General features: G+C 35.4%; 1 protein-coding gene across 1 annotated transcript in view; it reads left to right on the plus strand.

The window, feature by feature from the left end:
* Window positions 1–15,266, plus strand: part of LOC111043786 (protein Wnt-16) — a 59,877-nt gene that overhangs the window by 32,504 nt on the left and 12,107 nt on the right. Inside the window, exons 5-7 of the mRNA XM_022328832.2 lie at window positions 1,340–1,501; window positions 10,784–10,948; window positions 11,825–12,251. Of these exons, the coding sequence (XP_022184524.2) occupies window positions 1,340–1,501; window positions 10,784–10,948; window positions 11,825–12,251 (754 nt within the window). The remainder of the gene's footprint in view (window positions 1–1,339; window positions 1,502–10,783; window positions 10,949–11,824; window positions 12,252–15,266) is intronic.

A 15,266-nucleotide genomic window follows, 5' to 3' on the forward strand; every position in this document is an offset into this window, starting at 1 on the left:
AAATTATGTTAGGTCGGTTTCTAATAGAATGTAAGCAATCATTTAAACTGTTAGGAAATATATCTATATTAGTTGGAGTGATTTATAGATTGCGATAAGGGTTATCTTTTCGTTCACCTCGGGCACCTGAACGTCCAAGACAATCGAGTTTCATTCAGTTATCTCATAGTTAACTCATATTTAGGCGTTATGTTCGACTGTCATCTGAAGTGGAATGCTCACATTGATAGTCTGTGTAGAAGATTGAGACATGTCATATACAAGTTTCATAAATTGAGCGGTCTCGGGGATGCGAATATAGTGAAATTGGTGTACTCGGCATATGCTCAGTCCAATATTCAGTATGGAATCAGGGTGTGGGGTGGTGCCTTGGATACGCACATGAACAAGATTCTCGTATTGCAAAGACATGTAATAAAAGCCGCTCTTGGCCGTCCCAGACGCTACCCAACAAATCTTCTGTTTGTTGAGTTCCCCGTGCTAACGGTAAAGCAGCTATATATAAAAAATTTAATACTGTACCTGAATAAATGTAAAAATATATTTAAACCATACATGATCTCATACAACTTCCGAGCGCAACCGAACTATATTATAAATAGAACTGACTTAACTGTTTGCCGAAGACAATTCACTTACATCAGCAATAAACTTATTAACTTGGTACCTCAACACTTTCTAGTAAAACATATAACTAAGTCATCCATAAGAAATATAGTTGAATGGATAAGATCTGTTAATGTATCTCACCTCTTTCATAATTGATCTCCTTATCTTTTGTCACCTCCATATAGATTTTTAGTTTTAATTCAGGTGTTTTTTTCCTATAGCCATCTCTGTAATAAAGCACTCCTTTTCTTTATTATTTATTTTCATTTTATTTATTTTTTTCAATATTGATATATCGATTAAATGGTTTATTAATTTTGTAAGTTAAGATTTCTAATATTGATACTCGTTGCAGCACACAAACCTCTGGTTTTGCTGGCAACGCCACTAATTTTGAGAAGAATTATTATTTATTTCATGTTAATGTTTAAATTAAGTTTTTAATTGTGTTTTTGTTTTGAAAAAATTGTATTGTATTATGGCAAATAAAGAATTTGAATTTTAATCCACTATCAAATCAATTTTGTTTTTCAGTTTTGTTCATTTTCAGGTTTAGTGAGGTCCGTGTTTAGATCTATGTGAAATGATCGAATGCTCGTCAATGCAGTGAATTATTTCTACTTTGAGGTTTCAAACTTGTCGAGCATGTTCCACTGTAGAAAAATGAAACCTGTAGGAATTATTCAAAGTAAGTGATATTTTGTGTTTAATCAGATAATTTCGTTTTCAGTTTGAGTCTCAGCCTATCTTCCGAATCATTACTAGAAAATTCGCGATACTCTAATGAATTTTTGGAGATTGAATTTATTGCTAAAGGAGGCTTTGGACGTGTCTATAAGGCCAGACATAAGCTGGATGGATCTGTTTATGCAGTTAAAAAAATTAATTTAAGGTAAGTGGATATGGACCTTGTGAGTTATAATGCTTTTTTATAAGAATCCTGCTTAATAATCATCAATAATATTATAAAAATTAATTCAAGTCAGTAGATATCATTTCAATATGATAAGGAAGGATCCTGCTTAATAATCCTGCATAGTATTATTATGATACATTGTGCTATATCATACTTTAAATGTTCTGTCAATAATAGAGAATAATAAATACAGTACCTAACTTGTATTCGGCGCTAGAATATATTTTTACTTCAATTTTCAGAACTTCATCCTCACAACAACATTGTAATGAGCTCATTTTAAATAACGATAGAAACGAGTAAATAACGATATGAATAGGAAAAAAGATGATACTCTTATAAAAGCTTAGACTAAGCAAATTTCCATTAAACCTATGTAAAACTGTATATACAATGGAAAAAATCTGGTGTGGTGCACTCACACAACTTTCCTTGCCGTTATGAAAATTGATCAACTGACGCTAGTGTTCCCGCGCATCTCAAGTCTACTTTTCTAAGATCTGGGCCAGCTGGTGACAGGACAATAGCACTGCAGACACACAAAGTCTGCTATCTCTTCATAGTGAATGATTGAATAGAATCAACAGTTGCCAACAGTTTGCAATTGAATAATCCTACTTTCTCTAATTTCGAGCTTATTTTCAATTAGTCTCAATATGTTTTGCGCGAAACGCCCTATAACACTCGTCCAAACAATAAATACAGTATCAATCTCATAAAACTTACAACATGCAGGCATCAATTAACATACTTTAGCAATTACATGGTAAACAAAATTCCCAATGATTTTATAACCAAAAAAATCACTCTTGCTCTACACATCAGTATGGATAATTGGACCATGTCCTACCTACCTACCTACCTACCTACATACATACATACATACATACATACATACATACATACATACATACTGTCAGGATACAAAGCCTATGCCAGCATATTTTCTAAAATTAATGTATAATTGAGGCATAAATCAAATGTACTCACGTCAAATTATGTAAAACTCATTTAATTATAGTTTTATTAAATTCTTACAGTATTATTTCGTATAATTTACCAATTTATTGTCAGAGTCATTCGTCAACTGCCTACCAATGTTTACTACCTTATTTTCAATAATTAGGTTAGAGTGAATTGCGCCAAAATTGATGACACGCCTTATCTGTCAGCTGTTGATACTGCCGGCTACTGTGCTACTGTGATATCTCTATATTGTCTGTTTTCATTTTAAAACTAACTCAAGCTTGTTCATTTCTGCAACCCCTGTTTATTTTCTGTTTATCTGCTTTAATTTTATAGTCTTCCCGTTTAACGTAATTTTTTGTCATTTTCTGTGTTTTTCGAACCTCTGTGTCTAATTTAAATATTAAAACCGTGTGGAAAAATTCCCATTGGTGGACTTTTCCTTATTAGGCACAGGATTGATTCTTGCCCAAATCACGTGGTTCTTCTTCTCAGAAGAAGACCAGGTGATTTCCTCTTTTTGGGAAGAAGAGACACTTGCCTTCTGAGAATCGAATTATCAGGACCCGTTTAATTTGTCATATTAAATTAATGTTTAAATGGTTTCTCTTCTTGTTAAATGTAATATATCCAGTGTGTTAAATGTGTAGCTCCTCTGTAGTCTTGTGCTCTTAAATTAAATTGGAAGGCAAGTTCAATTTGTATAAGCTTATTCCTGAGGAAGAATTTTGAAACTAAATCCTGGGTGACGCCATTCCACGCCAGATCTTCAAGTGAAATAAAATTATTAAGTGAATTGGGGCCCCACGATCGAGTTGGTGAGCGAAAAATACTTATTCTATCCAATCAGTGATTTGAGAAAGCTACAATTTTCTATCAATTAATTATTGTGAAAGAGTGCAGGACTATATCCTCCTATAATACCGTGTAACCCCTATTAAAATCCTAATTGCACTATATTACCAAGAACATTCATATTATTATCTCATATCAAGAACATTTATTACCAAATTTTGAAAACTCTATTATTCCAATTTGTCAATTATTTAATTAATTATTATTATTTGATTCTTAACGATTATAATTCATCAATAAATTTGCATAATTGTTAACCAGTTTCAGTAATTTCTCTAATTAGATCCTGCTCAGTTCGGTCTATAATTACCATATTGGTTTTCCTCTGTAGGAATTTATTTCAGGTATTGGAATATCAATATTGAATTTACTTGTTATTCATAAGAAATAAATTACATTCGCTGTGCTCGGGTTTGAATTGCCTGGAGATATTGGTAGGCTATCACACCTGATTCTCAGGCAGTTTATATCAGAGTACGGCGGAAATATATTTCTTGTGGAATTGTAGGATATTCTGGACGGGTGTAGGCAGCTCTGCCGGCTGATTTTTTATCCGAATTACAGGTGTTAAGCGTCCAGAGGCTCTTGCGAATCCACAAGATTGGCGCTCGAACTCAAGACGGTGAAGGAGAGGGAGCTTATTTCATCTTAATAATCATAAATTTATTTCAGAGATCGACTTATCTATGCTTGAGAGGGAGCAGAAATATAAATATTTCTTTTCAGTGGAGTCGTGGGTCGCCTAGCCATCAATACTCTGTTCAATATTGTTGTTCAATTTTATTTCTTAATAATTATTGATCGAATTGAGCAGGTATTTTTTGTTGCACTAATGGGGGCTACACGGTGTTACTCTGATGTATTAATCCCTGAAATGAACAAGCTTGAGGTAGTCGATTTATTTATTAATTTGTGATTGTTCATACACTGGATATTATTTTGATTGTGTTGAATTTTATGTTGATCATTACGGTATATTATATTGTAGAGTATTATTGTATTCTAAAACGCATTATTGTCGCGATTTTGTCTTGCTTTGAAGTTGTGGGAATTAGTCAGCGGTATTAATTCTTCAGAACTACAAGATAATTTGCACTGACCTGATTCTGTTATTCCAATTTGCGCGCACCACTATCATTCACTCACTATTTTTCACTTATTGGATTTCGTCTACACTTCACTTTTTGGGAGAATCATGGCAAACCCCGCCACGGAACTGGATGGGTCTACCACATTGTTTACACCGGCAGATCCTGTCTCACCCGAAGCTCCTCCAAAACCGGCAACCAGCGCGACTTCAGTTGACTTTGAGCGCGGCATTCGAGAGCGTTTGTCATCGACTCGGCTAGAGGAAAGTCAGCCAATACTTAATTCGGTGCAATCATCACCAATCGCCAACGTCGATCGGCGCGAGGTAGATCGTCAAACGTCTTCCAATGATGTCGTTGCTGCTGAGTTGGAGACCAAACAGCCGCAGGGGCTGCCATATCTACCACCTGGGACGATCGAAACCATACTTGAAGTTTTCAAGACCACTGCTGCTGGAATAGAAAAGAAATTAGAAGAAACCGGCAATAGATTGGACAAGAAAATAGAAGAAACAAGTAATAGTTTGGACAAGAAAATAGAAGAAACCAGTAATAGATTGGACAAGAAAGTGGAAGAAATGACCGCAAACTTTTTGCAACTCAAAAGTAACGTTGAGGATTTACATCGAAAAATGGATGAAAAACAAATTGAAGCTAAGAATTATACAAATGAACAAATACAAACGGTGAGAAGTGAATTTGGTGAAAGAATTCTAAACCAACACCGGGAAAATACTGAAGCAAATGGTGAATTGGAGATCAAGATTACCCAGGCCAATGCTAAGCTAGCTCAGAATGATGTGAGGTTAGGTGAATTGGAGGCTCAGCAAACAAATCACACGGCCCAAATAAACCAGCTAAGAGCAGATGTCACACAGAATTCAGCTGAAACTTTAAATCCCGAAGTAATTAAGGGATTGAAAACTCAGCTAGATCAAACTAAAGCCGAGTGTCTACAAATAAAGAATAGTTTGGCTAACGTTTCTGGTGGTAATAATCATAATACTGGACAAATCTTGTCATCTTTACCAATATTTGATGATACTGAGTGCACCATTCAACCACGGGCATTCATTCAGCATTTGCAGGCTATTGATTCCGTTACTACTATACCATGGATTACGTGGAGAATGCATCTTTTACTATGTCTACAGAATGAACCACTGATACACTTCAGAAGTCGCATTACTGAATTCAACTCGTTAAAGGATTTTATTGACAACTTCTTAGCTACTTTTTGGTCTCCTGCAAGACAGAGAAATTTATTGTCTCACATCATTACATGCAGATATGACAAGCAGAATACGGGGCTGTCCATGAGTGCCTTTTCAGCACACATTCGCTATTTGAACAATCTGATGGATAATCCAATCGAGAATGGAAATTTGATCGAAATATTAATTGGGAAGTTACCTTATTCCATTCAGACGGCATTAAGCTCGCAAAGTTTTGAATCCTATGACAAGTTTGAGGCTTGTTTGAGTCGAGTACAGAGTGTAGACGATAAATTTGGTTCACGGAATTTCAAAACAAACCATCAGAAGGATGCGAGGTTAGGTGTTGTCGTGAATGAAGTTGAAACTCCTCATCGTAATTATAATCGAGGCAGTCAACCGAGTCGACCTCAAAATAATAGCCGTGGATTTGGAGATAATCATTGGAGAAATTATAATGAGGGAAGTTCATTTATTCCAAATAAATCAGTCGACTCAACTACAACTCCAGAACAAAACATAAACAGAAGCGATGATGTCACTCAACCGCAGCCATCTGTATCAACAACCAGTTCGTCGCCCAACCAACAATCCCAGTCCAACAAAAAGCAGTTCCATTCTAATAATCAGAAGGGAAATAATTCTCAGCATCGTAATAACAATAATTGACAACCAGTTTCGACTGTCTCTGGCATCAATCATCATAAAAACGAGACAGTCAGAAAAAAAGTTATTCCGATCGTAGGAGTAACCGACCGTGAGGTGCTGCAGTCTGGTGGAAAAAATTCACACTGCTCCCAACCACGTAACAGCGGTAAATCCAGTCATGAAGAAGGGAAAAATCTGCCTGCTCGTATTGCGTCAGCTAGTAGCGACAGTTTGCGAGTTCTGCCCCACGAGGCTACTAGTAGTGATGGTTTGCGGGTTCTGCCTCCCGAAGCTGATAGAGTTCCCCATCCAAGTGTTAATAACAGGAAGGCGAGACCTACTGAATTGGTCTTTACAAATGAATTCAAAAATAAAGACAACTCCAATTTAAATCCAATATCTTCACCCATTATTCTCGAAAGTTACACCATTTTCCGAGAGGATGTCATAGATGATTTGTTAGATGATGAAGCTCCACAGGTCCATAAGGATAACCATGGACAATGTCAAGCCCTACAAACATTGACCACATCGCACCAGCTGCTCCACATTGCATTGTTGGATCTTCACATTATCATCACAGCACCCACAACTCAAAGCAAGTTGTTTATTTTTTGTATTATATTGTTTATTATTGTAATATAAAGATTTGCTCACTGGCAAGTTAAGCCTACCCGCAATTACAACTAAATTTGAAATTAATTCTAAAATATAAAGTAAAGTTATTTTGAATTATCCAGACAAAAAAAAAAAAAAAATATATATATAAAATAATTTGGAAAAATTAGCTTATTAACTAACTTACTCTAAAAAAAAAAAAAAAAAAAAAAAAAAAAAAAAAAAAAAAATTGAAGAGGTAAAATAGAAAAATAGTCTGCTGTGATATTTATTAATAATTTTAGGTGTAGGATATTTTTGTGATTGAAAATCAACCATTAAATGGTCTTCATTATTATTAGTATTGTTTGTTTGAAATATTATTGTTGTTATCATTTGTGCTGTTGCATTATACATGTACTATTAACTTTAATTATCATTTGGTGATAAAATTATCTTGAATATTATATTTGTAGCATGAAAGCTCACTATAGATTAGAATTCTTAATTTATATGTTATTATTGTTATTAACTTAATGAAATTATTGTAATCACATAAATGTGATTAGTATTTTGAAAAAAAAATATGATGCATCAGAAATCTAAAACATGCATTCAGCAACTAATTTATAGGAAAATTTGAATATTATGTTACTTATTGTATTTTTGTATAGAAATGTTGAGAAATGAAGGGAATTTTGGAATCAAGCTTTAAAAATAAACAGGGTAGAAATTTTGATTGAACAAGTGGAGACTAGTTAAATGTATTGAATCACAGAGAGATATTATCAATCTTTGTAAGCTGGCATACTTGATGAAACTTGGTATAGTTATATTTTAACAGACCTGCAATATTGGATTAAAATTGTTATTAATGTTAAATTGTAAATTTTTGATAAAAATTGTTAATTGTTGGCATGGCCCTTTGATATTGTTATTTTGGCATCTTCTATGCACTCTATGCAGGTCTATTTCACTCATGCACCTCTGCTCTTTATTCTGTGAGGAGTGATGGGGGGCTTGTGCACCCATCCTCTCACCGTAGGGATTTTTGGATTCTGTGCATGTGGTATTATCCCACCTCTGTACTTCCTTTGTAAGTCTGACTGGGCAAAAATCCCGGGACCTTAGTTTGTGGTTTCTGGCACCACTGCTGCGGCACAAAGCCATGCATATTTGTTGTAACATCATGCTTTTTTGTGCAGATTGTTGTTTGGCTGTGAATTTTTTGTGATAGACCCTAAGTCGTAGTTTTAAGTTAGCATATGTCATTGTACCCTTCTTGATTGAAATTAGAAAGCCTTTAATGGCCTAAAACCTTTCTAATTTGGGGGCTTTATGTCAGGATACAAAGCCTATGCCAGCATATTTTCTAAAATTAATGTATAATTGAGGCATAAATCAAATGTACTCACATCAAATTATGTAAAACTCATTTAATTATAGTTTTATTAAATTCTTACAGTATTATTTCGTATAATTTACCAATTTATTGTCAGAGTCATTCGTCAACTGCCTACCAATGTTTACTACCTTATTTTCAATAATTAGGTTAGAGTGAATTGCGCCAAAATTGATGACACGCCTTATCTGTCAGCTGTTGATACTGCCGGCTACTGTGCTACTGTGATATCTCTATATTGTCTGTTTTCATTTTAAAACTAACTCAAGCTTGTTCATTTCTGCAACCCCTGTTTATTTTCTGTTTATCTGCTTTAATTTTATAGTCTTCCCGTTTAACGTAATTTTTTGTCATTTTCTGTGTTTTTCGAACCTCTGTGTCTAATTTAAATATTAAAACCGTGTGGAAAAATTCCCATTGGTGGACTTTTCCTTATTAGGCACAGGATTGGTTCTTGCCCAAATCACGTGGTTCTTCTTCTCAGAAGAAGACCAGGTGATTTCCTCTTTTTGGGAAGAAGAGACACTTGCCTTCTGAGAATCGAATTATCAGGACCCGTTTAATTTGTCATATTAAAATTAATGTTTAAATGGTTTCTCTTCTTGTTAAATGTAATATATCCAGTGTGTTAAATGTGTAGCTCCTCTGTAGTCTTGTGCTCTTAAATTAAATTGGAAGGCAAGTTCAATTTGTATAAGCTTATTCCTGAGGAAGAATTTTGAAACTAAATCCTGGGTGACGCCATTCCACGCCAGATCTTCAAGTGAAATAAAATTATTAAGTGAATTGGGGCCCCACGATCGAGTTGGTGAGCGAAAAATACTTATTCTATCCAATCAGTGATTTGAGAAAGCTACAATTTTCTATCAATTAATTATTGTGAAAGAGTGCAGGACTATATCCTCCTATAATACCGTGTAACCCCTATTAAAATCCTAATTGCACTATATTACCAAGAACATTCATATTATTATCTCATATCAAGAACATTTATTACCAAATTTTGAAAACTCTATTATTCCAATTTGTCAATTATTTAATTAATTATTATTATTTGATTCTTAACGATTATAATTCATCAATAAATTTGCATAATTGTTAACCAGTTTCAGTAATTTCTCTAATTAGATCCTGCTCAGTTCGGTCTATAATTACCATATTGGTTTTCCTCTGTAGGAATTTATTTCAGGTATTGGAATATCAATATTGAATTTACTTGTTATTCATAAGAAATAAATTACATTCGCTGTGCTCGGGTTTGAATTGCCTGGAGATATTGGTAGGCTATCACACCTGATTCTCAGGCAGTTTATATCAGAGTACGGCGGAAATATATTTCTTGTGGAATTGTAGGATATTCTGGACGGGTGTAGGCAGCTCTGCCGGCTGATTTTTTATCCGAATTACAGGTGTTAAGCGTCCAGAGGCTCTTGCGAATCCACAATACATACATACATACATACATACATACATACATATATATATATATATATATATATATATATATATATATATATATATATATATATATATATATATATATATATATATACAGATCAATAACCAAAAACCACTTTTTTTGGACTCAGGGGAACTTGAAACGTATAGAAATTTAGAAATTGGGGTACCTTAATTTTTACGGAAAGCAATACTTTCCTTACCCATGGTAATAGGGCAAGGAAAGTAAAAATTCAAGTAAAATCTAATTAAAGTTGAAATTTTCCAGCTTAAGATACTGTTTCAGACAATGATCTTGATGAAACATGACCCAACTTATGTAAACATTTTTTGTTTGCCTACAGATAGCTTGAATCGGTTGAGTCATATACACTGTAATTCTAGATAGAAGTAATTCTTATTTCCAGATGGGAAATCTATGATGAAATTTACTCGAAACTGTCAACTTTCCATTCAAACAATGTTGGCATTCGAACTATCAGAGTTCCTTATACATTACATGACTGCCTCCCATTCAAACAATGCTGACAGTTTGAAGTAAAATCTCACCACAGCATTGTAGGTATGACTCAGAAATTGATGGAATTGTTCAGAAAGTTCTGGAAGTGTGAGACTATACATGAATTCTCGAGTTTATATAAGCAATGCGAATGAGTTATATGAGTTATTCTAGTTTAGTATTAAATGAGATGATAATACGTAGTGACAGAAAACTCTTATCTTTGTGTAGGGGATATATTCCATTTATTTGATCGACTTTACCTTGTGATATTTCTTCAACGTTTTGTAAGTGTTGTAATTAATAAATAGGATTAGTGTTTTAAAATCGCCTCTGACTTTTATTTGTAAAAACTCGTATTAATAAATTGAGCACATATTCAATATTCTGTGCTTTTTATAGAGTTGTGTGCAACCTAAATAGATAGATAAATACGATACGGTACAATAGTATTTTCTTATCAAGGTTTTCATTGATTTATCACACTTTATGCACATGTTCTAATCTGATAGATGATCATTTCTATTTCAGGTATAGAAATGCGTCCAAGTTTCTGCACAGTTTGAAAGAAGTGAAAATGTTGGCTGCTTTGCATCATCCGAATATTGTTGCTTATAAGGCAGCTTGGCTGGAACCATTCTATAATCGAAAGTCCAGTAGTTCTCATATTACAGAGCCAGTTATTGTCGATGAAATGTAAGTTGCATAATCGACTTGCAGTCAATTTATTTGAATAAATGATTGCAGGTTGTTGTAAAAAAAAACATCAGAATCGTGTGTTTATACATCGCAGCTCGGAATGGATCGAGAAACCTTAATCTACTATTTTATGTTTTTTATACTGTGAGTTTCATTAATAACAAATAATGTGAATTGGCTTGAAATTTTCATTTTATTTAGAAGGTTATAACTTTTACAACAGTTATATTTTTTTAGACCTATATTTTTTCAAGTTTTTTTTGCCGGTAGATGAAAAGCGGGAAGCGGCTGGTTCTGTGGTCGCACTTATAAGCTATTGATAAGATAAGTTGCTATTTATGCCCCTGCTACTCCCGTTGTAAGGTTGATCATTTTGAAAACCGATTCCTCTAGATATAATGTAATTCATAATCATCTCAGATCTTTATAAAGTAGCAGGGCGTAGAACCTTGAAACCAGGTGGTGGTAGCTCTACTGGAGAGCACTGACATGCTCGCCACGCATGCTACAAATGTATGAGTTTGAAAATGCTTCCCGGTGGTTTGGAACCCATCTAAAGCTGTAGGTCCACTCATCTTTCATCATCATCCGTCTCATGTTCTCATCATCCGCACAAGTTTGGCTAATCCTCAGTAATCAAATCAAGCTTTGGCAATCAAGCTTGGGCATCATCCTCAGAAAAAAACATTTATAAATTTGAAATCCTCAGCAAAAAAAGTGTTGGAAGAAGACTACGTCAAATATAATATTTTTGTTCACTTGTTTGATACTTTTAGTTGGAAAAGTATATTTGGTGTAATAATCTGATGTTTTTTGAAATGAATTTAATCTTTTATTAAATTGTCAATGATTGATTTTCTTATTCTATTGCAGCTCAACTAATAGCAGTAGCAACTCATCGCCTAGGAATTTTGACTCAACTCAAGTAGTAGATCATCCTCGCAGCTCTGATTCCAGCGACATTGTATTTGTTAGATCGTCATCCAACTCTCCAGAAAATGCTAAAAGTGTTAAAAATTCTAAAGACAATCTACTGAGCTCTGAGGATACTTCGACTTTTAGTGAGAAGAGTAACGTGGTGATTCGCAAGAAAAAGACGTTTAGTAGAGATTTAAGCAATAGTGTATTTTTCAAGTCATCTTCTTCCTCTTCACGTGGTGTTGAAGCGTTTTCGTTGGACAATTTCTTAAAATCAGACAGCTGCAGTAGCAGTGAAAAGAAAGATCTGGCGATTTGTATGAATAAGACTGGCTTGAGAAGACTGCATACTTGGAATATAGGCTCTAATGGTTTCCAAAAGGTATTTTATTGCTTTTTACTCGTCTACTGTTATTTATGCATCATCTTTAATTATTTTCATAGCGATTCAAATAGTGATTTTGTGTTTAAATTTTTCTCAACTTTTCAATGTATTGTTTTCAGTGGTAGTCATTCTATGAAAAATGAGAAATGGTACAGGCACAGCCTAGTTTTTCCTCCACAGTAGTTATGATTACAGTGTTTTGTACAAAGTACAGTAAATGAAATCAAATACATACAAGGGATGAAGTGAACTTATTCAATTTGAACCATTCATGAGGTTCTTGAAATAATATATTTATTGGTAATCCCGTCCTGTCCCCAAACCTATGGATTGGGGTACAGTTAAGATTTAATTCACGAAAACGTCGACAGCCCCAAAAGTAAGTCTTTAATTTGCACTAACCTTGGAACTGGCGAGGAAGTGGACTTTATCTCGTGTGTAGAAGTTACTGCTGACGATATCCTGTCTTTATGCGTAGGCCTATATGATATTGTACATATATCACGAAACGAAACGAGGTAATTGCGTTCAGCTCGAACGCCACGGAACAGGAGAAACGAAACGAAACGATGTTGACTTCTCGAGCACGCTTCTTGAAGTGCTGGGTTGAAAGATAAACGGGGAGGATGAAGGAGGGGTGAGGGAGAGAGGTTATCTTGCCTCTTTGGGAGAGGGGGAAGGGGAGGAAAGCACAAACTAAATCAACCCACAATCAAGGCTGCCGATCCTCCGTGAATCCACCATCTCCGCCCGCCTTGGAATGCCCCATTTCCAAGAACATAAACTCAAAAAAACTAAAATTTAAAAGTAAAAGAAAAACAAAACAACATGCACTGAACGGTAGAAAAGGAAAAACGAAGGGAAAAAGAAATAGGAAAGGAAAACGGAAAACTTGGTGTGTGGGTTAAACTAATAGGGAAGTATGGGGGCAAGTTTCCTAACTGGCCTAACATACTCACCAGAGTTAGTTTTCACGTGAGCTGAGCGCACAACACCCTTAGCATCACTTATGATTTGGGTGACTCTACCTAACGGGTATGATAAGGGTGATGAATTGTCCTCTTTAATCCATACTAACTGCCCTACCTGAAGGTTTGTGTCACTCTCAAACCACTTATTCTTCTGTTGAAGAGTGTGGAGGTATTCACTCTCCCACCTCTTCCACAATCTCTGAGTGAAGCGATTAACCTTTTCCCAACGAGACAGTCTGTGCTCGTTGACATCACTCACGTCAATTTCAGGAACCGCCAACAGAGGGCGATGAACAAGGAAATGTCCGGGAGTCAGCGCCTCGTAGTCATCAGGAGATGAAGAGAGCGCATACAACGGTCTCGAATTGAGTATCGCCTCAATTTTCACCAACAGAGTGGAAAGCTCAACAATAGTTAGGACCGAATTTCCCACTTCACGAAACAAATGGAATTTCACATTTTTAATATTAGACTCACAGATTCCATTCATGAAAGGAGCATGTGGAATATTAAAACGAAATTGGATGCTTTTAGATGACATCGCATCACAGACGTTGGATTGATTTTCTGATGATCTGAGAAATTCAACAATTTCCTTCAATTGTCGCGCAGCACCTTTGAAATTCGTCCCTTGATCACAGAATATTTCTTTAGGCAATCCACGCCTAGAAACAAAACGATGGAGAGTGTTAATAAACTCTTCGGATGAAAGACTTGTAAGCACCTCAATGTGACAAGCTTTTGTTGCCAGACAGACAAACAGTGCAAAGTATGCCTTGTACGTACGAGCTTTGGGCCGAATACTCTCTTTGACAGTGAAAGGACCAGCTAGATCGACCGCAGCCTTCAGAAAGGGAGCACTGGGAACAACACGAGAGCTGGGAAGATCACCCATGACGGGAGCAACAGGAGTTGCATTGAATAAACGGCAACGAGTACAATTGAAAATCACATTTCTGATAACACTGTGTGCTCCAACAATCCAAAAATAACGCTGAATAAGAGCACGCACTATTCTTGGTCCAGCATGAAGATGAGAAATATGATAATACTCAATGAGGAGTTTAGTAAAATGACTATCTTTATGTATCAAACAAGGATGCTTGGCTTCATATCCTAAAGCACTATTTACCAATCTGCCACCAACACGAATCACACCATCACAATCCAAGAATACAGACAATTTTTGGAAACTCTTATCACAAGGTTTACCCTCTTTCAATAGGTCGAGTTCACGATTGAAATGACACTTTTGAACAATTTTAACACAATAAATTTGTGCACATTTCAACTCTTGAACACTAAGTGCGCCTGATTTACGACAGACACCACTAATTGATGCTTTACAGTTATTCACGAAACGTAAAACATAAGCACAGGAACGTAACAATCTCATGTATGAGGAGAAACGTGTTATCTGAATAACAGCAGTCTCTTCAGTGATATTCAAAACAACACCTTTATTTTGTTTCACATCAGGCAGAATTTCAGTAGCAGGGTAAGTCATAGATGACAACGGCCAACATGACAACGAATTAGAACACCACGTTGGAGCATTGAACCAATCTTGCGAATTGCACAAGTTTTGGGGAGAAACGCCTCTTGATCCAACGTCGGCAATATTGAAATCAGTACCAATGTGATTCCAATCTGAAATATTAGTCAACTCTAATATTCTCACAACACGATTTGCAACAAACGTTTGCAACTTGTAAGGAGGTATATGCAACCAAGATAAAACAATAGTTGAATCACTGAACAGAAACGTAGATTGAAGATTGATTTTTTCCAGTGAAGGAAGGACTGAAACATACAATCGCGAAAGCAACAACGCAGCTTGAAGCTCTAATCGAGGAATAGACAGAGTTTTCAACGACGCAACTTTAGTTTTAGCTTTCAACAGGAAGCATTTCACCGTAGATTCTGACGACACAACTCTCAAGAAGATACAAGCACAGATTCCTTTCTGCGATGCGTCGGAAAACCCAAGTATTTGACAAGAAAAAGCATCGCCATAAACGCATCGAGGAATTGAAATTGA

The sequence above is a fragment of the Nilaparvata lugens genome, chromosome 3, assembly GCF_014356525.2.
Source record: "Nilaparvata lugens isolate BPH chromosome 3, ASM1435652v1, whole genome shotgun sequence".
NCBI lineage: Eukaryota > Metazoa > Arthropoda > Insecta > Hemiptera > Delphacidae > Nilaparvata > Nilaparvata lugens.